The sequence below is a fragment of the Dama dama genome, chromosome 28, assembly GCF_033118175.1.
Source record: "Dama dama isolate Ldn47 chromosome 28, ASM3311817v1, whole genome shotgun sequence".
NCBI classification, from domain to species: domain Eukaryota; kingdom Metazoa; phylum Chordata; class Mammalia; order Artiodactyla; family Cervidae; genus Dama; species Dama dama.
The window spans coordinates 18,608,306-18,635,008 of NC_083708.1; the positions used below are offsets into that span (position 1 = coordinate 18,608,306).

General features: G+C 35.1%; 1 protein-coding gene across 3 annotated transcripts in view; it reads right to left on the reverse strand.

Annotated features, from left to right (window-relative positions):
- Positions 1–26,703, reverse strand: part of PHIP (pleckstrin homology domain interacting protein) — a 120,648-nt gene that overhangs the window by 84,233 nt on the left and 9,712 nt on the right. For all 3 annotated transcript variants that reach the window (XM_061131782.1, XM_061131783.1, XM_061131781.1), the window contains exons 5-7: positions 20,075–20,225; positions 19,879–19,977; positions 1,243–1,403 (exon numbers count right to left, since the gene is read on the reverse strand). In XM_061131782.1, coding sequence (XP_060987765.1) covers positions 1,243–1,403; positions 19,879–19,977; positions 20,075–20,225 — 411 coding nt within the window. The remainder of the gene's footprint in view (positions 1–1,242; positions 1,404–19,878; positions 19,978–20,074; positions 20,226–26,703) is intronic.

Sequence of the window (26,703 nt, forward strand, 5' to 3'; positions counted from 1 at the left end):
TATTATTTTTGAAAGAATCCTTCTAACATTAGAAATGCCAAATTCACTATATGTTTTGAGAGCTAAATTTAAATAATATGTTGAACTCAACTCTAAAGATAATTTTCCATTACCATTTGAGAGCAAGTTACTGTTGCAGGTATATCAAGGACTTCAGCAAATATAGGGATAACTGTTCCTCACTCTGAAGGTGTGTCAGAAAATTTTGAAAATTTCACTTTTATTCTGCTTCATAAAGAAGAGCAGACATAAAAGAGGAAGAGAAATGGAGAATACTAATATATACAAAATGATCTGCAAATGCCTGAAGAGGATTCTAGAACCAGGAAAAAGATAAGTATGGAAATCCTTTCCCACATCCTGCCATTTAGCTGTTTTACAGATGACTGAGTGTATGGGTAAAGGAGAGAAAGTAGATATAAATAAATCTCAGTTTACAAGCATATCCACTTAAAAGAGGAATCTATAATTGTTGTGACTGTATAAAATTCGCAGCTGCTCTCTTCAAAGACAGAGATGGGAATTTCCATGTTAACTTCAACTTCCCATAGGAACCCCGTGAATAAGTGCATACCTTCAGCCCAGTATTTAACATAAGTAACATTTAATTATAAGTACAACCACTGTAGTGCAGTAAATATTACCCTTAGTGGATATAATAGTTAAGGCACCTAAAAAGAAATTGAAATACTTCCAAAAGCAATTTTCTCATTTAAAAGCTGAAAAGCTCTGCTTTTCTCCATTCAACAAGTTAAAAGAAAACAGTAACAAACAAACCCAAAGAGATTCACTGAATGCCAGATACACTGAAGGATGAAGTCCTAAAGATAAAAGGTAATAACCTTACATACGCTCAGACTTTTCCCTATCACCACTTTAAGGGCCATTTCTCAGACTCTAATGTGCTTAATATACTTTGGATAAAATGCCCTTAGGTTTAGAATTAAAATCATTGTATGACATTTTACAAAATGTCAACTGCATTATCCGATATAATGCTGGGAATTACACTTATCCATGAGGACAATAATGTAGCTGTAACTGTGTTACAACATGTCTTTCAAAAACATTCCAAATTTGAAGTCCAATGTTAAGCAACCCTTTTGTTACAATAAGCAGTTTTATGTGAATTTCTAGTTTTTCAAATTAAAAGAAAAAACAATGGTTTTATTTCAAAGTTCAACTATAAGCAACATTTCTGTAATCTCATATATGAATTAACATAATACTTTAAAAACTTACAGTAAATATCCGTCTGCCCGTTCGATCAAAAGTTACACAGTACACAGACGACAGGTGTCCAAGGATTCTTTTATGCATTTTCATGTGCTGATACACGGCAGTGGGAACCAGCCGCTCAAGTCTGTATTTTCCATTCAGCTTCCTTGAAAACAAAGTATCCGCTACCAAGAAAAGGGGGGGAAATAAGTATAATTGAGAAATTAATTTTAATTATCCTTTTTCAAGAATTCACGTATTTCAATTTCTCATATATTGGTATAAATAAAGATGCTTTCTAATGCATATGACTCCTAGTTAAAAGTCTTCAAAATCGTCAGTAAAGCCCATTATTTTACTTGAAATAAGTTAAAAGCACTATTATCTTCACCTTACAAACAAGAAAATCTAGTTAAATAACCTGCCGAAAGTCACAAAGTAAGGCATGATGCTAGGATTAAAACTCAGGCTTCTTTACTCTCTACTCTGTCAGTGCTCTTTAAAACCCAAAATGACTTTATATATTATTTCTTTAGAAGTCTCCTATGAGACAGATTTTCTCATAACAGCAGTTAAAATTGGATCTGGTGCTTTTTACTTTTCAACAAACAGCAATTCTAACTTAAACACTCTAAATATGACACGCTGAATGACATTTCTAAAAAGTTTACAACAAATGAAGGCATAGGAATAACTTGTTGCATTATTAAAAATAATAATAATTAAGGGCTTCCCTGGTTGTCCACTGGTTAAGAATCCGCCTGCCAATGCAGGGGACATAGATTTGACCCCTGGCCTGGGATGACTCCACACGCGGCAGGGCAACTAAGCCCTTGTGCCTCAACTAGTGAAGCCAGTGCCTAGAGCCCGTGCTCCCCAGCCAGAGAAGCCACAGCAGTGAAAGGCCCACACGCCACAACAGAATAACCCCTGCTCTCTGCAACTGGAGAAAGCCCGGGGGTAGTAATAAAGACCTGGCACAACCAAAAATAAATAAAATAAATAAATTTAAAAAAATAATAAACTGAGAATCCTGCCAAAGACCTGTAAAATGATTCCTTTTCTAGAACCTATAAGCCCTCTTTTTTCACCTCCCCCATTTTAACCATCTTTCAAGATATGAACAAAATTTACCTCCAGCTCCAAGGCCTGATGTGCTGAATTTGGCTGGAGATGTTCCTTTCCATCTAACTTACTACTGTTCTTTGTTTTCTATACCAATATTTATGATAGCATTAGAATTATAAACAAAGAATGTGCTCACTAAATACATGCTGACTGGTCTGCAGGCACATGTTCACCCCTGTAGATTATCTTTTAATACAAGGCTTTTTTTTTTTTTTCCTGACTGTGACTGCCATCTACTTTGAATATAAGCACTGCAGTTTCTCACATTTAAATTTAGCCCCCCGCCCCCAAATTAAATATGTACAAAGTATTGATATTATCAATATTTAACTCCGGTTTAGAGCCTACAATTATGCCCTAAAGTTTATGAAATATAAATCAGGTGTATAATAAAGAATCTCAGTGCTTATTATCTTATTCACATACAATAGATGTTTGGCTTACACTACACTGACAAGCAAAAAAGAAAATATTGGAGACTGGCAATGAGGTAGAATACTTTGCAGGTTCTAAAGCAATAAAATATAATTTAAGGAATAATTCCATTGTGCTTACATGATCTTTTCCTACATCAATTATTTTATATTCTGCTAAGAGTGTATCTCCTGCTGTTAGAGGACAAGTTCTAGGATACAATCTATTTCAACATCTGTGCTAAGACAAACTGTTGATAGTTGTTAATTAGTATATTTAGGCTGAAACTAGTTCTACAGTAACAGTGATTTGCTAAGTTTCTAATAAACCCTGATATATTTTGCCTTATGCATAGAAATGGTCTGGTGAAAGACAACCACCTGCACTTTAGCTCCAACAGATTTAGAGTCAGGAGCACATAAAACCACAGGCATCAACTGTCCTGCCAAATGAGAACTCAAATGATCTTACCCAAACACTAAGGATCAATGACATCTCACTTATTGTCTATTTTATAGAAAAATAAGTGATGACATATAGCACAGATGTTGACCGTACTGTGTTACCAATACAGTTTAATTCTCTCCACCCCAAATTTACAAAATTCTCAAAATGTCAAATTTTCTTAAAAATCTCTTATCGCTGTTCAGGTACAAAAATATGATCTTTGGAGGTAACTACAATACCAAAACTATTATTTTAATGATGACAAGGCATTTTCATATAGGTCAGAATTTTTTAAGATGGATTTTTAATGAAGACTATACTTCAGAGTTGATAAAGCAAAAACTAATTCCCTTAAGAGAAAATGTTACTACTCTCTTAAACACAGTTTTTACTGAATCTCTACCTAAACTGGGATAAACTTTATTTTCCCTTTGAGACTCAACTGAGAAAAAGAACATCCCTTTCAAAAAGCTACCTACAGTCAACACTTCAAGAAAAACTTTTTAGAAACAACATTAAGTCAAATACTGTACTCCACACCACCCTATGTTATGCTTGGCTGCCAACTAACTACTGGGTATTTTTAATGATACTATGTCAGCATCCTAAGGGGAAGGGTACCAAAAAGAGATCTTGCTGCCAACCAGTTTACAAACTCGTACAACAGCATTGAAAGATATGACATACGGGGAAAACAGTATGCAGAGTTCCCAGGTAACAAGCTGCAGTTCAAACTTGACACAGGGGGTTAAAGAGAAAAATACAGGTATGCTTCAGTAGTTGAAGTTCAACTGAGGAGACTGGCTTTGAAGGTCTGACCAGGTCAATTAGGCAGAGAAGATGTGGTAGGATTCCCGTTCGATGAACTCACATTTTCTTTTACTACACCATTTACATAATGTCTCATCTCTCCTACTAGATCTTAAGGACCTTAAGGACAGAAATTCTGCCTTATTCATATTTCCGGAAACTGAGTGTAGTGCCTTTTAAAGAAAAAAGTACATAAGTGAATCTTAGTTAATAATAAGAAACACAAGATGGTTCAGTTAAATTTACAGTTTTATGGCAGAAAAGCAAATGGCAATCATTCACTTTCTCAAGAAACTGTTAACAGTAATTGGATTTTTGAGTAAAAAAGAAATGTCTCTTGGATTATAGGAACTCCTTAAATTTTATTAAACTAGAACATCAATTTTTAAAATGAGCATGGTTAAGCAGATGTAAGAGGTCACAAAGGAATAAGTTCTTTATATGACATTATTATAGTTTTAAGCTTAAATCAAGTAACATATACAACTTTTGTTTAAAAGTACATTTATGTTCCCAAGTATGGTGATGGGAAATATTCTTAAATTAAGCCTGCCAAAGCAAATTTCTATCTTCCTAACTTGGCAAATTCTTTCTTACCCTTCAGGGCCAGTTTAAATGCCACCTTCTCCAGTAAAAAGTGAATTTTCCTTTTAAATTAAAATTTTTTAATTTTAAAAGTAACCTAACCAGTTGCCCTACAGTATCACTCCTGTGTTCAAAACTGCAATGTTCTTCATTTGATCCACAATAAACACCAAGTTCATTATACATCAGCCTACCAAGACTCTGCACAATCTTGTGTCCATTATCTGATCACCTTTTTATGTGATCTTATTCCAACCATTCTATTCATCCCCATTCTTCCAACACATCAGGTAATGCTCCTAACTTGGGGTCTTTGCACCCGCTATTCCATCTGGCCAGAACACTCTCCCCCCACATGGCTAATTCCCTGGCTTCCTTCTTCATATCTGTCCTCAAATGTCTGTCACCTTCTCAATGAAGCCTAACCTGATCAGCCTAGTGAAAATTACAACCCATCCCCCACCACCACCGCTAACTCCTGATGCCCCTATGTAGCTTAGTACCTGCTCTTCTTCCATCAATAATCACCTTTTATTTGCTAATTATGTTCACTGTTTATTTTCTGTCTCCCCTTACTACAATATAATAAGCGCCACACAGGCACAATTTTTTTTGTCTGTTCTGTTCTTTGATAAGTCTAAAAGCTGACAGTGGTGGCTGGCACTTAGTAGAAGCTATGCATTTGGTGGACTTAATAAATTAACTACACAACAAAAAACAATTAGGTTTAAGAATAAAACAAAAATGGATTTCTTTATTGGACAGATTACAGATTCAAATCATCTCCATACCATTCTTCCTTTCAACTGCCTTGCTAAATTTACTTAATCTGGAAGCAAAGGGATTGGTAAGCATATTTATTCAACTTTCCTGAGTGAATGGAAAAGTAAAGTGAAATAAAATTTCCAGAAATCACTGCTATTCATTTGTATGAAGTATGGAGAAAGGAGCAAAAAGTGAGAAGTGTCATTTGTAGCAAATCATTCAGAACAGCCTTTGAAACAAAGTCTCTGTGCACAATTTAGAACTAGTTACTAAACAAAAGAAACAAGAGACCCACAATTTCTTAAAGTTATTAACAGGTATAACTCTGTATATAACTAGATATATCTAGCCAGTAGGGTCTTACTTCTGTGCATACATCCTTAATAAATAAAATGTCCCCACAAGTTATTTCTTTGTAGTTCACACCAAGGTATTTTTCAAGAATTAATTTCTTTAATCATAATATTAATGTATACTTAATGTAGAAAATAAGAATATTGTCTTTACATAATTTTACCACCTACAGCAATTACATAAAATTTTGCAGCGATTTCCCTCATAAGCAGAATTTTAATAGCTATGCCATCCATATTCCTTAATGAAATAAAAACTAGGCTTTAAGTTTGATGGACTTGTATTTAAACATGACACTGCGGAGATTTTAAGCAAGGTATTCTCAACTTCAACTTCTCAAGTTATTCATCCAGAAACATTTTCCACAATATTTGGAATGGTTTCCATATTATGCTATTCTTTGACATCTCATAATTTCACGTGTTTACACAGCCAATTTTATATTTTTTTTTCTTTTGTTAACTTGGTCTAGTGCTTTAGAAGGGTTCTTCTACCAGCCAACAGTATAATAAATATTCACTTAAGTTTTCTTTTACGTATTTGTAGTTTAAATTTCTCATTTAACTCCTTAACATATTCAGAGTTTTAGTAGATGTTACTAGGTGAGTCTCTGAAGATATTTTTTCTCCCCTAAATAATCAACTATTTGTTCCAATCTTTTCACTAACTAACCCTTCTCTATTCTATTAAACTATGATTTAATTATCTTATATATATTTCTGTACTAACCTGCTAATGGCATGTTTATTTATACTGCAAAGAGTCGGACACGACTGAGCGACTTTTCACTCACTCACTCAATTCAGTAAAACTCTGGGCTTCATTCATAGCTCTGTTGGTAAAGAATCTGCCTGCAGTGCAGGAGACATGGGTTCGATTCCTGGGTAGGGAAGATCCCCTGGAGAAGGAAATGGCAACCCACTCCAGTATTCTTGCCTGGAGAATTCCATGGACAGAGGAGCCCAGTGGGCTACAGTCCATGGAGGTGCAAGAGTTGCACATAACGTAGCGACTAAATCATCATCAGCAACAGCCAATACTTTAAATTTATAATTAGTGATACTTTAGTATGAATGTGGCTATTCTTCATGTCCTCTAAAAAATATCTTACTCTTGATTGACAATTATATAGTTTGAAGACGACTGAAAAGTTTTTAAGAATTAATCTGTTGGAAATACAAGCTTAATTTCATTTACCTATACACAACTGCCATCTGTCTATCCAGGGAAATGGTACTTTCATCCTACAGCTGGGCCAAGTTTCCAATGAAGATATTTTAGAAAAAGACAGACATAAGCAGATTTACCTCAGTTTTCCTCACTATACAAATCTGTACCATGTGAATCAAGTTCATGGGAAGTCTGTAGACAAATCTCTATCACATGAACCAAGTTTCATGAGGAAAAAATGGGTAGCTGCCAGAAAAGAGCATCTGCAATAATCTTAGTGACTGTATTTTTGAGAATATTAGAAAAAACATGATAAAATCTCTGCAGATAATAAAGAACTAAGGCAGAAATATTAGTGAAAGTGAAAGTGAAGTCGCTCAGTCATGTCCGACTCTGCGACCCTGTGGACGGTAGCCCACCAGGCTCCTCCATCCATGGGATTCTCCAGGCAATACTGGAGTGGGTTGCCATTTCCTTCTCCAGGGGATCTTCCTGATCAAACCCAGGTCTCCTGCATTGCAGGCAGACGCTTTAACCTCTGAGGCACCTCCCTCCAAAAAGCCTCCCCCTTCTAATAGGTACTTTTTGCCCTTATTTTTTAAAGGTGAAGCATATTTGTTATACAGTATTATGTTAAGTTACAGGTTTACAAAACAGTGATTCACAATTTTTAGTCTATACTCCAATCACACTTATTATAAAATACTGGCTATAGTCCCTGTGTTGTATAATATACCCTACAGCTTACTTTATAAGCCTATTCCTCTTAATCCCCTACCCCGATATTCGGCCCCCTCCTTTCCTCTCCCTTAGTAATCATTAGTTTGTTCTCTGTATCTATGAGTCTGCTTCTTTTTGTTATATTCACCAGTTTGTTGGATTTCTTAATTCTACATGTAAGTGACATCATCCAGTATCTGTCTTTCTGTCTGACTTATTTTACTTAGCAAAATACCCTACAACATCAACCTGCTAAGTACTTTTAAAAATGGAGGAATTCCCTGGAGGTCCGGTAGTTAGGACTCTGCGTGCTCACTGCTGAGGGCCCAGGTTCAGTCCCTAGTTAGGGAATTAGAATGAAATGAAATCTAGATACTGATTCTGCACAATCTACTCTCTTTTGTACTTTAATTTACGAACTGTTTATATGGTTATTAATTATAAGTTACAACTACTTCTGCATTTTATGTATAGAAACTTTTACATGCACTGGGAAACCAAAAAATTGGTGTGACTTGCTTTACTGTGATACTAACTTCACTGCAGTGGTCTAAAACCCCATAATACCACTGAGGTCTGCCTGTACAAAAACAATGATAATCATGTAAGCAAGACCATGTGAAAATCACCTGCAAAAATGATCTACCTTGTTAGACAATAATTAGCTTGCCCAACAAAATAATGCTACATCCACAATCAGAGGCCAATTTCTATAGAAATAATCTTCCAAATTCATGAGAAGTACAAAAAGTTGTCTCTACATGGTGTTGGTGGTTTCCACTAAATAAAGTATGGTGTGGTAATAAGGTATTTGCTAACGCATAAAATTACATAAAAAATTTTTTTAAAGGATCACAAAAATGTTTGAATGGAAAGATGATGTAATTGTACAAGCCACAAAAAATAGCTATCTAACTCTCTAAAAGAAAACTTACGCTAAAGCCAAGAATTAAGTATCTTGAGAAAACACCTATTAAGGAAGATGAAAGTCAACAGTGATTGAAGCTAGAGAGGTTCTTATGGGGACTTCAAGAATCTAGTACAAAAGAGTCTTATCTGCTATTCTTGTGGAGGTGGGAAAGGCCACAGAAAATTATTATGATGTGTAGCAGATCTGGAAAATAATAGCTAATATTTACTGAGTGCTTTTACTATGTGCCTGACACTGTTCAAGGAACTTCATATACATTCTGATTTAATCCTCATGGATCTTTTAAAATGGGTACGACAATTATCCCCTTACTGGGGACAATCCTTACCAATAATAGAACTGAAAGGCAGAATGTAATTTTCCCAGAGGTGAAGCCCCGGTTCGAATTCAAGCTTATTCCAAAGAGTGCACTCTTACCATGCTGCTTAAGTAGACGAATATTAGAAAAAAAGACCGAGAGGAAACATGCCAAAGTGTCAGTAACAGATAACCAGTGAGACTGGTTAATTTTTCAGCTGTTCTGTTTTCCAAGTTTTCTCCACTGGGCATATATACATCCTGATTAATGTTTTATTAAATAAAGTATAGCTCAGCCTACCTTGAGGAGCTCAAGAGTAATATGAAAAATATGAACTGTCTAAAGAGATTAAGCTTAAATTCAAAGACTGATAAAAACAGATCCAGGGATAAAGAGTCAAGGAATTTAAATCTACTTAATCATAAAAAAAAAGAAACCATAAAGACTAAGTATATTAAAGTACTTGAATGTATACACTATAGAGAATAACCATTGCCTATTTGACAATGGGTTGAATGACATACTACAAAGAATTCATGTCTAATTTGATTCAGAAGCCATAAAATACAAAGGGTCATCAATTTTGTTTATGAGTCTGTTTCTAAATCTTTCCCATTAAAATTTTAAAGTAAAAGATGGTAAAGATAGTTTAAATTTTATTCGTTAAGGAAGCATATAAGGAGGAACTTGTAACGTTTAATTCTCTATAGAGCCACGAGTGAAAAGCTCACCACAGTAATTCTAACAGATATTAGTAGAAAATTACAACCAAATATTCATAATTGAGGGCCAGAGATAATCTAGGAAATAATTCAACACAGGTTGGTTTATTTCCACAGCATCATCTGGTCTCTATCACAATACACAAGTAACTAGTAACGACCCAACATAAGAACAAGACAAATAAAATTCTGTAACAATGATCATAACAAACAAAAATGCCAACTTTAAGGTGCAAAGGGCTGCAACATTTGAAGAATAATACTGTAATTAGCTTATCTGCCCACAAAAAAAAAAAAGGATGGGGAGTGAGGCAAGAGAGAACAGAAAAGTAAAGGGAAATAATTGCGTGGGTGACACAACACTTGAGAAAGCCTCTCTTTCTTTTACAACTGTATCTAAAATAATTAGTATCAACAGCAGTTGCCCTCCAATCTCTACCTATTTAATTTCAAGTTTAGCTGTAATCCCCATTTGAAAGATACCATGTTTTTTAAGATTCAGCAGATGTCACAAATATGAATAATGTCTGAAAAAAACTCAAATACTAACTGAAATAAAACACTCAAGAGTTAAGCAAAAAAAAAAAAAATCACGAACCAAATACAAAAATAAGCACTAAAAAAACAAACCAAACAAAAAACCAGACATTACAATACTAAGTTGAATTTATTAGAGTTGTACAATCCCTGATTTGTATTATTCTTCCTTTTCATTTCTTTCCTGGAAACTCATGATGATACAGAAAATACAGTAGTGTAATATTTTCAGTTTTAAGTATTTTAGAATATTTTAATAGCTATTTCAATAAAAATTCATTTTTTAAAAAGTTAGGGTTTTTTTTTCCCCCAAACATTTTAATCACTCAATTTTGAGTCAACAAACATTTATAGAGCACCTATATGGGCCAAGTATGAACTAAAGGATATAACAAAGAAAAAGAAAAGACAGAACTTACCATCATGGAGACTGCAGTTTAGCAGGGAAGAAAGACATGAACAAGGACTTACAACAATGTTAAGTTCCATCAAATAGAAGGTACAGAGAAATCTTGAAATACACAGCAAAGGGTCCTAAACATATAGGGCAGGAGGATATCAGGGAATCAGAGTACACTTCCCTAAAAACTGATATTTAAACGACCTGAAAAATGAACAGCCAGGGAAGGCGGGGAGGCGATAATCTATCTAGGTGGAGGGAAGGGCATGTGCAATGGTCTGAGGCTGGAAGGAGCGCAACATTTAAGCAACAAAAGGAAGTCAGGTGTGACCAGCACTTAGAGCACAAAGGAGCCAGCATCAGAGGGAAGGACTAAGGAGGAAGCGGCCGACTGCAGAGTGCTTTCTAAGCTACGCCAGGCATTCTGGGCTATTTTCCAAAGACAGTAAGTTGAAGCTTTCTAGGGAGAAAAAAGTGTGAATAATATGGTAAAAGATTTGCTGTAGGATAACTGCAGTTTTATCTCTTGAGAACAATGAGAACAGATCAGAAGGTATGTAACTAAAATCAAAAGGTGATTTTACAAAAGAAATCAGAGGGTTCAAAACACAAAATTTCATTTTAGAAAAAAATTAATCAGTGAGCCAACAAGATTAAGAAGGCCTTCTCAAGGAACTGAATATTTTCTCTCAAATTTAAGTATTTATCTGGCAAGATACAAACTTGAGAGAACACATCATGTTTTACTGTTTCTAGAATTCATATACTGGGGCATAATTCAAAAAGTTCCTATACCCAAATCAATAAAAGGGACACGGGTAGTACAAGACTAATGAATATAGAATTTCACAGAAAAGGTAAAAAGGTGCTATATAAATGTGATCAAAGCTAAATGCATAAGATCAGAAATAAAATACCCAAAGATATAACTGAGTTACTCACCACCTCTCTGAAGTTTCAGTTTTCTCATTAATAAAGGTAGGGGTATTTTGCAGTTATTATGAAAAGCAAATAAAAACGTTTTATAAACTTGACGGTGCTATGTACTAACGTCTATACTGACTGTCCTTAAACAGTCAAATCTTCATGTTATAAAAGCGGATCTTACTGTTCTTCCTTTACTTTTTTTTAAGAGACTTTTATGTGAGATCATTTTCCCCCTGCATCTCCCTTAAGATGCTGAACAAATTGCTGCTGTTTATGTAAATATCTACTCAGCTTAATCATGGACTTCCCAGTTTTTAAGATGTCTAGTTAGATGTTCAATCCTGAACTTCAAAGTTTCCCTGAACAAATTCGAAATAAAAAGTCAGAGACCTTATGAAGAAAATATGATAATTTGCTTCACTTACAGAGCTATGAAATTTAACATCAAACCCAATAATCAATCTGGAAAAAGATATGATGCAAACTAAAAAAGGAAATGGCTAGTGCTTCCTAATTAGTACTGAAATTATATGTCAGACACATCATATTGGGGGAGAGGGGACCTCTCATCACATCCATAACCTAAAAACAAATTTTACCTTACGATTTACAAAAGAAAATAAAACATAGCTACAAGAGCAACCATACAAACTCACCCAAGGAAACTGTCATTCTTCAAAGTGCCTCCCCTTTTTTGGTCAATTATAATTTGAAAAGAAATTTTAAACAAAAGAAAAACATGAACATCTATTTTATATATTTGGTACTTTGGCATATTGGACATTAGTTTTATTTCCCTTAAAAAACAAAAATGCAATATATTTTAGTAGTCTCTCAGAGCTACCTGTTTTTAGGAAGGAAGAAGGAAGAGGTGAGCAGGGGAGGGGTGAGGGAGAAGAGAGATAAAAAAACAAAAATCTGTGACAAGTGAAAATATGAATATTATTCTGAACTTTTCCTATTCTACCTCAGTTCATCAATTACAGAAATTGTATATTATCTTTTCATTTAATACTTACTAATGCTGAGGAGCTGGATCTATAAGGAATAATACAATATAACCTCCATCCTCCAGCCCTAAAAGCAGTAAATATCATCCAAGGGACAAATTAAAAAATAAAACCAAGGACCACCCCCCAAATATGTAAATGGTTAAAGAACACCACAAATTATAAAACCATATAACTATTTTCTAGTTAGAAGAAGATTAAAATGGCAAAAGAAAATAAATTCTGGAAGGAAAAATGGTTACTGAGAAAATAATAGTATGCAATATATGTATGCAAATAAGTGATGAGTAGACACCTAAGGATTAAAATATGGATTGTATAGAAGGCAGGAAAAGGTACAAGACTAAGTAGAGTATTAGGGAAAGAATGAACAGAATCTTAAAATTTACTGAATTATATGCCAAATGTTAAAAATTAGACATTATATGCTGAAGCTCAAAGATTTATAATAATATAAAAGTTTTTCTAAGAACTATGAAAGAAATATAGTCATAAAAGAAAAAAATTAACCCTACAATTGCAGACCCTAGCCCAGTGCCAGATATGCTAAGAGCCATTTCAGAATAAGTCAAATACAGTACTGAAAATATAGCAAAATATAACAGTGAAAATGAAAAGGGAAAAGACTCTCTTTAAAAGATTTATTTGCAAAATAATTAACTGAATGTTAAATACAAGAAGATCAGAATATAACGTCTTTTGTCACCTACTTTGTGCCTCATTTTGCTACTCATTTAAGCCTCTAAATAACTTAAATATGGTACATATTATCTCCATTTTACAGATGAGGAAATTGAGAGGTTGAAAAAATAAACAACTTGCCTAAGGCCACACATCTGGAGTAGTCAAGATTCATAACTAATTTTAAGTGAATATTTGCTGCCTTTGTTCAAACTAGTTTCCTCAGAGAAAACTAGAAATGTGGACAAGATTTAAGAATCCTTTTAACGTACAGTAGTCCCTCCCTAATTCACGGTTTCTCTTTCTGCAATTGTAGTTACCTATGGTCAATCACAGTCTGAAAATATTAAATGGAAAATTCCTGCAATGAACAACTCCTCTAAGTTTTAAACTGCACACCATTCTGAATAGTGTGATTGATGATCCATGCTACCCAGGATCTTTTAGTCCAGCATGTTGTGTTAGTCACTCAGTTGTGCCTGACTCTTTGCAACCCCATGGACTGTATCCAGCCAGGCTCCTCTGTTCATGGGATTCTCCAGGCAAGAATACTGGAGTGGGTTGCCATTGCCTTCTCCATAGTCCAGCATATCCGGTTCATTCAGTTAGCAGTCATTTGAATTATCAGACCATGTCGGTCATCAGATTGACTGTCTTGGTATTGCAGTGCTTGTGTTCAAGTAACCTTTATTTACTTAATAATGGCTTAAAGTATAAGAGTAGTGATGTGGGCAATTCAAATAAGCCAAAGAGAAGCTGTAAAGTGCATCCTTTCAGTGAAAAGGTGGAAGTTTTCAACTGAGTAAACAAAGGAAAAAAAAAATTCCTGGGAATTCCCTGGCGGCCCAGTGATTAGGACTTGGTACTCGCACTACCAGGGCTTGAGTTCAATCCCTGGTCAGGGAGCTAAGATTCTACAAATCGAAAGGTGAGGCCAAAAAAAAAAAAAACCAAACAAATAAAAGAATGGATATTTTATCTGTGAAACTGTGAAGAAGGAAAAAGAATGCGTCCTAGTTTTGCTGTTACACTTCAAATCACAAAAACTAGTCATACTTTGTGATAAGTGCTTAGATGAGGATAAAAAAAAAAAGACATTAAATTTGTACAATAGGGTATTTTGAGAGAGAAAAAGTGAGAGACCACATTCACAAAACTTTCATTACAGTATAGCTGACCACTGAACAACATGGATTTGCTTCTATTAGGATTTTTTCAATAAATAGTACAGTACTACATAATTGCAGGGGACAGAGAAATCAGTGCCCCTAATCCCTGGACTGTTCAAGGGTCAAATGTATATAGTTATAACTGTTCTATTTATTAGTTATTGTTAATCTCTTACTGTGCATAATTTATAAATTAAACTTTATCAGATACTTCTTTAAAAGCAGTATATATAGGGTTTGGTACAATCTGCCGTTTCAAATAACCACTGGAGAGCTTAGAACATATCCACCATCAAAATAAAGAGGAACTACTATAGGCTTTTTAACCTTAACTGGATATTTGTGGAGTAAAGCTGCTTTTCAAGGCAAAGCTATTTCCTTACACACATTTTGAAGAATCAGGTTCTCCAATATTCCTTATTTCCACTCACCAACACTGCAACTTTGCTGCAGAAGCAACAAGTAAAATAACAAAGAGATGGTAGCATCTGGCAAACAAAAGAGATGAAAACTTGGGAAACCTAGAGATTACAAAGTTTACTTTGCTGACATGTTAAATCTAAGAAAAAGGCAAACAAGGCAATTAGCAAATGACTGCTTTAATACAATCTTTTTCACATAATAACCATGCATCCCAGTCTCCAAATTTAACTTTAAAAACAGCCTTAATGTATTTAAGTATCTCCTCTCCTATTTTCTTCCCCAACCATGTCACTTACTATTGAAGTAGGGTTTGTTTATCAGGTAAATAAATACAGAATAAACTGTATTCGAAAAAAGGCATAATATGGGTAAGGACGTGAGAAAGGACAAACATCAGAGATTTGTTAGTACGTCTGAAAGTAAACGTTGCCATGCCAAGTACACGTTCACAACTCTTCCACAGAAAATTGTCAGAAGCTGATAACATATTAATGGTATCTTGATTTTTCTGCTTCTCGAAAACATTTATTAAAGGAGGTTGTAAAAGGCTGGAAAGGAGCCAACTACACTGGTTCTTCTGCCCTGAGCCTGAAATGCAAGCAGTTTTCACAATTTATACCAAATAACAGGAGGTACAAAGTAGTCAAGATTTATAAGCAGATAATAAAATAAAACAGGGTAGAGAAAGCACTGAAATAAACTCGAGAGTTGGTTTCGAAATTATCCAGGTATGAGTTTTAATATTCCAGGTACAATGAACCAATAACCCAGTTCACTAGTAAACTTTATTTCCTAAAAACCAGCTTTGGATTTTTGTTCACCTCACAGCTACCCTGGGAGACTAGTCTCTCTCTTCTTCCAACCATTACTGTTTTTCACTCCCAACCCATTTCTGAACTTTTCCTGTTCTACTGAAGGTCACCAACTACATCAATTACCTACTGCCTCTTTATTCAATATTTACCAATGTTGAAGAGTTGGGTCTATACAGAGCACAAACACATCATTCCCAACTTCCAGAACCTAACAGTATAGCAGAAAAAACAAAGGCAAATAAATAGCCATGATTATGTGACAAAAGCTATAGCAGAGGTAAGTATAAGCACTTAATTCTGCTTGGTTACATTTAGGTTTTACAGCACGAATAGATAAAATGTTCACAGGATGAGGGACATTGCAGAGAGAAAGGGATGGAGAGACTTTAGCTGATTTTAAGAACTGCCGAATAGTCGTACAAAGCTGCAGCACAAGGTACAAGTCAGGAAAAGGTGGGAGAAGGTCCGTGTTGTCAGCCACATTACAGGGCTGAGACTACTCAAAGTCACTGGGGAAAAGGAGGCATGACGTGATCAGAGCGCGGTTCTCAACTGGAGGCAATTTCACCTCAGGGGCATCTGGGAATGTCTGGAGACATTTCCGCTGTTACCACTGGAGTTGCTACAGACAAGGATGCTGATGAACACCATACAATGCACAGGACAGTCAATCATGAAACAGAATTACATGGCTCAAAATGAGAAGAGTGCTGAAGGTAGAAACCTGGTTCTAAGCTAAGTTCTGGGGTAGAGAAGTCAGACTGGAGGCAGGAGATGGGCTAATCTGTAGTTCTAGGAGAGCAGAGGCCATGCTCCTCATTACCCTGCGCTCCAGCTCTAAGCCGGCATGGGACACGACACAGCGACGGAGTCTTTACTCGGGCTTCCTGGTGGCTCAGATGGTGAAGAATCTGCCTGAAATGTGGGAGACCTGGGTTCAATTCCTCAGTCAGGAAGATCCCCTGGAGAAGGGAATGATCTCCCACTCCAGCATTCCGACCCAGAGAACTCCATGGACATGGGAGCCTGGCAGGCCACAGTCCAAGGGGTTTCAGAGTCGCTCACAACTGAGTGACTAACACTAACATTCAGCTGGTGAGGGAATGAAGGGTGCAGAGCTCCAGGCAAAGAGCGCAAGGCCCACATGTGGCTGGGGCAATGGAGAACAGATTCAAAGGACTGGAACAGAATACACAGGCCTTACTGAAAAAAAATCTAAGAAAGGAAAACCCAATTTACCATCACCCCAATCTTAAAATGATTTTCTGAGTTATAGTAAAATGTTTAATTTAAAAACTGTGCAAGCCTTAAGTGCAGTATTGTATTCCGTACTGGATCTTGAAACAAAAAAAGGTAATTAAGTTGGAAAATGTGGTGAGATACTAATAAGGTCTGGTGTTTAGTTAATAATAACATACCAACGTTGGTGGAGTAGTTTTAAGGAATTCTAGATAATATAGGACTATAACATGAGGAAACACTGCACAACGGGTTATAATAGCTCTTTGTGCAACTTTCCAGTAAGTAATTTCTTATTTCAAAATTAAAAAAAAAAGTCTATTTCCCAAATGTATCAAACCTTAAATATTTGAATCTACACTAAACATTTCCATTTGTACTTTAAGAAAAGCTATGATGCTAAGGTCTTTTTATTACATAGGTCTTCAGTAATACTACATTGATCAAGGAAAAGAGCAAGGAAAATTTTAGAGGCAGCCAGACAGAAATGGCAGACGAATCAACAAAATAACATACTAACACTCATATTTAAAAATAAAAAACTTCTGACTCATAGTCTGTGATAACCTGAAATGATATATTGTATCACTATGCAGGCAAATTATTCTGCCAAAAAACCTAATGAATTTTTCTTCCTATTACCATCCCACTCACACTTTCATAATAATGACAAATCATTCAGATTGTTACCAAGGTGAACTGAAAAGCCATGACACTAAACTGCAATTATTAATAAGCAGAGTCATTTTGATTAGTCCAGCTTCTCTTTAGAGATGTCAAAAATTATATGTGAATACAAAAACATCAGGTAAAATTCATGTTCCACTACAGGTGTTTTTCTAAAACAAATATGAAGAGCAACTTCCTGAAAATCTGAATGGAAAAATCTATCATAAACCTTAAAAACAAAATAAAACTCTTTCAGAAAGGTACAATTACCTGCTTAGTAATTAATTCTACTACCTGAATATACCAGCTGCATTTCTCTTGATGTGACACAAAGCTCAAGATATTTTTGCCATATTTAAATCCCCTATATCCACATCAGCAATATTTACTGATCTCATGATTAATGACCTGGCCTAAAATACTTTATCTGACTTTATAAATATCTGGTATCCTTTTCCAAAATGTGACTAATACCAACTTTCTTGAGTAGCCAAGTGTTAACCAACTGTTAACTATCAGTTTATTAAGAATAAAGCACAGCATAATGGGAGTCACTGTACTTTCATGACTCACTAAACATGCAACCCTGGTCAAGTCACCAAACCTTTTCATGCCTCAATTTCCTTCTCTGTAAAGTAAAAGTATCTCCTACCTAAAGCTCATCTAGGGTTTTAAAAGATAAAAATAAATGGAAAATGGTTAGACTAGAGCCTGAAACAGAGTAATTACTCACATAGCAAATGTTAAGAGGTATCAATCATTTTTGCACTATCATTGCCTTCCATAGTGTTGCCTGACAATGCACTGAAAGAACAACATATTCCCCTTATTAAATGGATCTGCATTTTTAAAAAAAACGATAAACTTTTCCCTAGAGGGGATGCTTCTAATAAATTTACCTTCCCCTTCTTTTAAGAAAACTGTTCTACTTCCCAGTATAATTTTCTAGGTGAAAATATACCTTTGTGTGTCAAATCCTTTGTTGTTTTATAGTTTTTCATTATACTAAGACAACATAGGAATCATTATTTAACCGGGACAATCATATTTAAAAAAAAAAAAAAAAGATTACCCATGATTATCCACCATACAAACATAGGATACCTTTGGAAAACAGCTCAGAGAAAACTATCTAGAATGCATCAGAGACAAAAAGATGTGAATCATAAGAGAGAGGGGAAGAGAAAAGACAAGAGTGAGAAAATCTAGTGTCTGTTTAACTGGAGTCCCAGGAGAGGAGAGAGAACAGAGCAGACGTGATATTTTAAAAGATAACGGCTAACAATTTTCCAATGACAATAAAAGACATTCCAGATTCAAGAAGCCTAATCAATCTCAAGCTTGATAAACAGAAAAAAATGACACCAAGGCTTATCACAGTCAAACTTCATGAAACCAATGAGAAAAATCTTAAAAGCAACCAAAGTAAAAGAGATCATCTTTTCAGTACCAATAGTTATAGATTTATACCCAAATACATCAAAATTGTCTATGAAGTACAAAATGCCCCAGATAAAACACAAAACCTTAAAAAGTACTTCTATAAGTAAAACAACAGAAAAGCATATTCTATATAAACATTAAACAAGTTATACAAAACAAGTTATACAAAACCGTAATAATGACAGCTTATAATACAGTAATACTGACTGTAATTACCCAGAAAAGGAAGAGAAATAAGTATAATCTGGACAGGTGGAACCAAGAGGGAGAAGAACACTTCTGGCTAAGCAGGAGGGTAGGGACAGAAGAGGCTATGATTAAAATACGAAGGTCTCTGAAAGTCAGAAGAGACTTGGTGGTAGAGGAATTGCAACACCATTAAAATAGCATAAGCGACCTCTCATACTACCTTGAGCAGAAGAGAGACAAAGCAGTGGTAGAATTAAATAAGAGTAATATTACAGGGTTACATATAGCATAACCAGAAAGGGAGAGAGGGAGAAGACACCGGAAGCAAGACTAGTGTGAAGGAGGCTATAGTAATTCAGGTAAGACAAGTGCCTTGTAGTAGCGGAGTTAAAAAGGATGAATTTAGAGGCCATTTTAAGAAGAACTATCTGCATCAGTTTTCCTTCTTTGAAATTTTAAAGGCAAAAAAATACATGATTATTCATAAAAGTAACCAAACTATTACAACTAATCTGTATGATGATACAGTTGCCTACTGAATCAACCGAATGACATACGTCTTTAATAAACAATATTCTGTAAAAATACCAATGAGCTAATTAGACAGGTACAATATTTACAATCCATAATTACAATTATGACTTTTTCACTATAGATTATTAACATAAGAAAAAAATCTGAGGGCTTTTTCCTCTTGGAAAGCTAACACACAAAAAATGAAAATTCTGACTTCACAGCAAGTAAAAAACATTTTTATTTTCAAAAGCTCTTTACCAAGAGGCTATCAACTTGGTAATGAACTCAAACAACTCACCAATGCTGGGTGGGCTACCATAGTTAATTGGTGACTCTGGTGGTCTTCCACAATGCAATGCAGCCAGAGCAGATCCTTTCCACACAACATGCTTGCAGCCTATTAAACACATACATTTTTTATTGGATATAAAGATAGGACACAAAGACAAAAAGTGAGAAAAAGACCATCTAAATGCTGCTAGAAATTTTCATACTTTTGTTTGTGCGTAGCAAGGACTGTCTTCCAGCTCCTAACAAAGTTTGTACTCCAGGAACACTCTGTGGAATCTCTTGCTCAAGAAGAGGTCCCAGCCGATGACAGATCTGCAGCAAGTGATCAGGTGCTAAATGTCTGTAATACTTCACCTATTATGTGAAAGACACATATAAAATGTTTGCTAAACAAAGTGGGGATACAGGATACAATTATTTACAGCAAATAAAATGTACTTAAAAAAACATAGTAATTTGTTCTTGCTAGTCAACATTTCATTTTATTTGGGGGGAAAAATTCACATTCATTCTGTGAAACCTCTTAATTCAGAGTATAAAACAACTACCCAATCATGATTCAATCCACTGAAGAGGAAAAGTGCTAAAGAATTGATGGAACCTAAATACAGCAAGTTATAAACTAACAGATGCTAGTCAATGCAAATACTGAACAATCAAAAACATATACTATAACCTAAAATGGTATGTTTCAGTCTAATATTTTAATTTTCAAAATAAACAAAAAATCATCTAACTATAAACACTTTTTATCTCCAATGCTATTTTAAAAAATCTCCAGAATAGTTCATGATTAAAGAAACTTGACAGTTTATGTTCTCATTACAAAACCTAAAGACATCTATATAATTTCTATGCTGAAATTCATAATTTACCAAAAACTTCCCAGAGAGAAAGGCCAAATTCCAACTGTTAAATGAAACAAGTTTGACTATAAAATAAATCTACCAACTACAAAGTTTGGGCTGTTTTTAGAACAACTTCAAAGTACTGCTTAATTTAGACTAGCATTCAAAACCAAAATGTAAAATGCTTTATTTTTATTATCCATCCTGAAAAGTCTTTTATTAAATAGACAATATTTGCATAATAATGTAAAGAAAACCAAATTAGGAAAAAAGTATACGATGTTTTCACTTTATGTTCAGATTATCAAGTTACAAAAAAATTCTCACTGCAGTACCTAAATATTCTAGTTTAGCTGTTTTCAAAGTGTGTTCTGGGGACTCCTAGGGATTTCTCAAGTAAAAATTATGAATCTTCATGCTTCTACAGAAGGGGAAACAGGTTCAATCCCTGGTCAGGGGAACTAAGATCCTGCATGCTGCACAGTACAGCCAAAAATTTTTTTTAAAAATGAATAATATGAAGATGTTATTTGCTTTTTCACTCTCATTTTCTCATGAGTTTATTGTAAGTTTTCCAGTAATGTTCCAACAGGCTGAATGTCGAAGGGGATATAAGAAATCTGCCTTCTATTAAGCCAGAGATTAAACATCCCCAAAAGGATAAAATAATACCATTCGTCTCATAAATTTGTTTTGGGAAATAATCATGTTAAAAATTTTTTTTACTTATATTAATGTGAAATGAGTTTATTATATTTAAATAACAAATATTTTAAAATTCATTTTAATTTTTAAGTGGGAAATATGAATAGATCATAATACACACCAAGGAACTGCAATAATTTTCATTAATGTAAAGAGGTAAAGTTTGAGAACTTCCACTCAAGTTCATTTAGATTAAAAAAAAAAAAAAAATAGTAACTGGAAGCTTGCACCCTTTGACTCTACCTATTTCGTACCCAAGGAGGAAGAGTCAAAAGGTACAAGATTTCCAGTTATAAAATATATAAGCCATAAGGGTATGGAGAAGAGCATGGTGACTATAGTTAATAATATTGTACTGCACAACTGAAAGCTTTAACAGATCTTAAACGTTCTCATGACAAGAAAAAAAAATGCTTTAAGTATGTACAGTGACAGATGTTAACTAGACTTATTGTGATCTTTCACAATATATACAAATATTCAATCATTATGTTGTGCACCTGAAACTAAAATAATGCTATATGTCAATTTCACCTCAGTTTAAAAAAAAAAGGAATAAAAAGGAAAGTCTGAGAAAATGTCCAAGAGCCTAAAAAGACAAGACCACATTTTTTAAAAAGTCCACTTATTAATAGCAACTTTAGTATGAATTCTTATAAAATAGATTTTGAGGAAGTGAGGGATTAAGTGATCTCAATCTATCTTGCAGTATCTGTTTTACTCTAACTGCAAAAGAACGTAAATGTTATTTTTTTTTAAATTAGCTGATATTCATTCTCTAGGTTGAAGCCAATTAAGGGGAACCTATCTTACTTTTTATTTTAATATACTGTCATAGAAACAATATGGAGCCATATTGTCTCACTTTGATTAGACAATTTAAAACAATACAGAGTCTGGTCAATCATTACTGGTAGAACGAATACTTCTGGAAAAGAAGTTCTTAATCAAATAATACATACTACCTCGGAGCTTTCGAGATTCACAAAAGCACAATGATGTTAAAGCCTCTGAAAAATCCTGATAAATCTATTTAATTTTGTTTAATGCACAATTACACAAACTCTAGTTACAGAATCCTTTTTCCCCTAATACCATCTTAACTCAAAACATACTTTTTCAAGCACTAGTATGATTTAAACAGAAAAAGCATTCAGAAGAAAGTACACCAAAATACAAAAATTTTAAATGGTATTTATACTCGAATCCTTCCTAAAATAATTTACTTAAAAATTGAAAGTGTCTACAATATTTATAGGGTCCCTTCTAGCTTAAAACTTGTACCTGATAACTATACTAATGTGACTTTTTAAAATTGATCAAAATTCTTTTTACAATTTTTAGTTTGACAAGGAAGTTCACTACTTGTTAACTTTAGTTATGATCCTGTTTTAGGGTCTTCTTACAAAATACATTTCAAGTAGTAAACTTGAAAATCCTGACTGCAGAACTATATCTTTTTAATAAAATATTATGAATCCACTTTTTCCAATGACATCGCTCCTTGATTATTTACTATATTTCAATTTTTCAAAGCCAAGTTTCATTTTTAAGTTAGAAGAGATACTTTCAATTCTTCAATTCCTCATGCTTTCTGGCTTTGAGATCTTATGCAGGCTGACCCCTCTGATAGAAATCTTTACCCATGCACCTCCACACCTGCATTCTCCATGTCAGTCTGTGCTTCACTGCCTTCCACGACCTGCCTCTGCCCCTTCTTTTGTGGACATTCTGTGTGTTTCCACAGCACACTAATTAAACTCCTTCCCAAACAATCCTTTACCCCACTCCTCAGAACTCTGTAGTACTTATCACACCATATTAATTGTTCTTAAGATGTAGGAATCTAATGATAGCTATGATCCTCTTCCCCCAAAAAACACATATATAGTCCCTACCACTATCTTGCCCTGTTCAGAGGTTCTTAAGACTCTACACTAGAGTAAAACTGCCAATTTACTTGGTCCATGTCCTACTTAAGAACAGACGGGATTAGATCTTGTTCACTTGTCTGCCCAGTACCTAACAAAGTACTTACAGATTAAGTGTTTAACTATTAAGATAAATGAATCCGTGAAAATACGCCAGGGAAAAAAACTGACTTCGTCAGCCATTAAATGGAGAGGTTCCTTAAGGTCTGATATCCCACAGCTCAGTTCCAGACGCTCTGGTACTCTATATATACTCTCTGGACAATCTTTATGCCAAAGCTTCCCCAATTTGCATCTACAGCCTAGGTTAGGCTTACTCACTGAACATTCTTAAGAGTCCTCTCCTTGGAGTCCCAAAGCCTCCTTAACTCAATACGTCCAAACTACATTCATGATGCTCATGCCAAGACCCCCCCCCCACCCGTCAACTTCCCTACCTCAACATTATTACCATTTCTCCAATCTAAAACCAAGAAGTCACATTTTTCACACTGCCCATTTCCCTCTCCTACCTCATTCCAAACATCCCACCACATCCAACTCAATGTTTCTTTCCTAGCCTCAAACCCATCTGCCTGTCTCCATCTCCATAACAACAATCCAAGTTCAAATCATCCATCTTTCCCACATCCACTTGTGCCTTCTACCCGCCTGCCTGCTCAGTCGCTTCAGTTGTGTGCGACTCTTTGCGACCCTATGGACCCTCTTCACCTCATTCAAATCTATTCTCCATACTGCCATTAGAACCCTCTTTCCAAAACACACATCTGGTCGTCACCTCTACCTAAAGCACTGCAGAGGCTTGCCATCTCTTTGGAGATCCAAACCCTTCACGTGGTCTACTAGCCCTGAATTACATGTGAGTCCATTACTGCTTCTCTACCTTCTCTGGCACATCCCTCGTCCTACACTCCCCAGCCCCCACTTCCCACATTTAGACACACTGGCTTTCTTTCAGGTTCTGTACCAGCACTGTCTCCTGTCAGGCTTCTCCCATGTGATGTGCTCTCTGCATTTCTCCACTTCCCCTTGCCCAGAACACTCTATTTGCTTCAGATCTTCCCTTTAATGTAACTTTATTTGTTTTCCTTCACTTTATTCAGTCTATCACCTTGATTGAACACTCTTGGTGACTTGTTCTTAATTCATGTACCAGTTCATGATTGTACATTCAACAATGTTAAGGGTTTAATGTTTCTCTTCTTGACTTCACCATAAACTATATGAGAACAGGGACCATCTCCTTTCATTCCTAAATGCATCATATATACACACACACACACCCCTAAAACATATTTTTAAGAAATCAATAAAACTTTATTTTTGCTACTTTCTTTTTCTCATTATTCTTCAAGGATATTAGTTCATGTAATTATGGTCAATATTTAAAATGTAAAAATAATTAAAATAGCTCATTTATGGCTATATATACATGACTTCTAATTTTCAAATTATTAAGAACCCTGTATCTTTAACGTTAAATATTAACCTGTATCTCTAAGTTTTTTCATCTGAATGAACTTAATTTACTACTAAATAATTAAAAGGTAAGTTGAAATGATATTGTAATAAAATCCCTAATCTAAAATGTCTATATCTGGATTTAGATATCCAATTACTGGAGTCTCAGTAATTGTCCATACAATGTTATTCAGGAAAAACAGAACGTGACATTCTTATTTTTAATATGCCCATACTTTTCACAACTGGAACTGCTTTCAAGCTCTCAGATATTCAACACATAAAAAGCATGACTAAATGGTAAAGTGTGATAAATACTAATAATACTAACATAGGTAGGTTTAGTCGCTCTGTTGCTGCTGCTAAGTCACTTCAGTCGTGTCCGACTCTGTGCGACCCCATAGAGGGCAGCCCACCAGACTCCTCTGCCCCTGGGATTCTCCAGGCAAGAACACTGGAGTGGCTTGCCATTTCCTTCTCCAATGCACATATGCATGCTAAGTCGGTTCAGTCGTGTCTGACTCTATGCGACCCCATGGACAGCAGCCCACCAGGCTCCTCTGTCCCTGGGATTCTCTAGGCAAGAGTACTGGAGTGGGTTGTCATGCCCTCCTCCACGAGATCTTCCCAACCCAGGGATCAAACCTGGGTCTCCTGCATTGCAGGCAGATTCTTGACCGACTGAGCCACCCAGGAAGCTATTGAACACATATTGGCTGCACAAACCCTAGGCCCTTATGGTAATTGCTGTTTTCCATGAAAAAGCCGACTCAATGATCTTAATAACCATAAGATATATGTTCTATTATTATTCCCATTAATAAAGAAATGATAGTACCAAAAGATAAAAACAACCCTCCCAAGGTCATACACATTTAGTGGATGGAGGAGATGAGACAAACCAAGGCAGTTTAACTCTAGAGCCACAATCATACTGCCCACCACCCACACCTCACAAAGTACTTACTTCCTCAAACATATGTGCAAGCTATAAACTAGACATCCTGAATAGTTTTCAACACACACATTAAAGTGAGCCAGAAAGAAATGCTTTAGAAGTTGACTTTCACTACTAAGCAAACTTGCACAAAGACATAAATTCCTATAGATTAAGGGGAACACTTAAAATCGAAGGATAGAAGGAGAAGATAAATGATGTAATGACAACCCTAAATACTATCTCCTAAAATGGTTAAAGGAAATCAAAGTGACCAACCCTACCTTTTGCAAAATTTTTAAGATTGAAATTTTAAAATCTTAAAGTTAGAAATAACATATAAACAGATTAAACAATTAAAAGGTTACCATAAAATTTATGATGACGATTTTAAAAATTTTAAAGTGAACACTTAGCAGCACTGCTTCACTTTTTAAAATCTATGCTCCTCCCTTCTACAGACATTTCTCTTTCCCCACGAAAATGTATGAGGCTGCTATATGGATGTAAACCATGATGTCATCCACCGAAATTCAGGGGGCGAGACAGAGCTTTTTCAAATTTCTCCTATCTCCACCCTGCCACCTCCAATCCCTATTAGAAAAATCAACAATCTTTGGTTAATTGCCCGTAATTAAGTTAAAACATGCATTAAATAAATGCATCCTTTCTGTAAACATGTTGCATTATCTAGAGCAGAGGTGAGTAAACATTTCCTGTGAAGGGTGAACAGTAAATATTTTAGGCTTTGAAGGCTACTATCTCATATATATATATATATATATATAAACAACTCTTTAAAAATTTACTAACTCCAACTCAGAGGCCTTGCAAAAACAGGTCTTCTGCACAACTGACCTGCAACAGCCCGAATTTACCCATCCCTAATCTAAAGAACGATCCCTGCCGTCCCGCCACAGAAGGGGAACAGAATTCTGTGACAAATACAA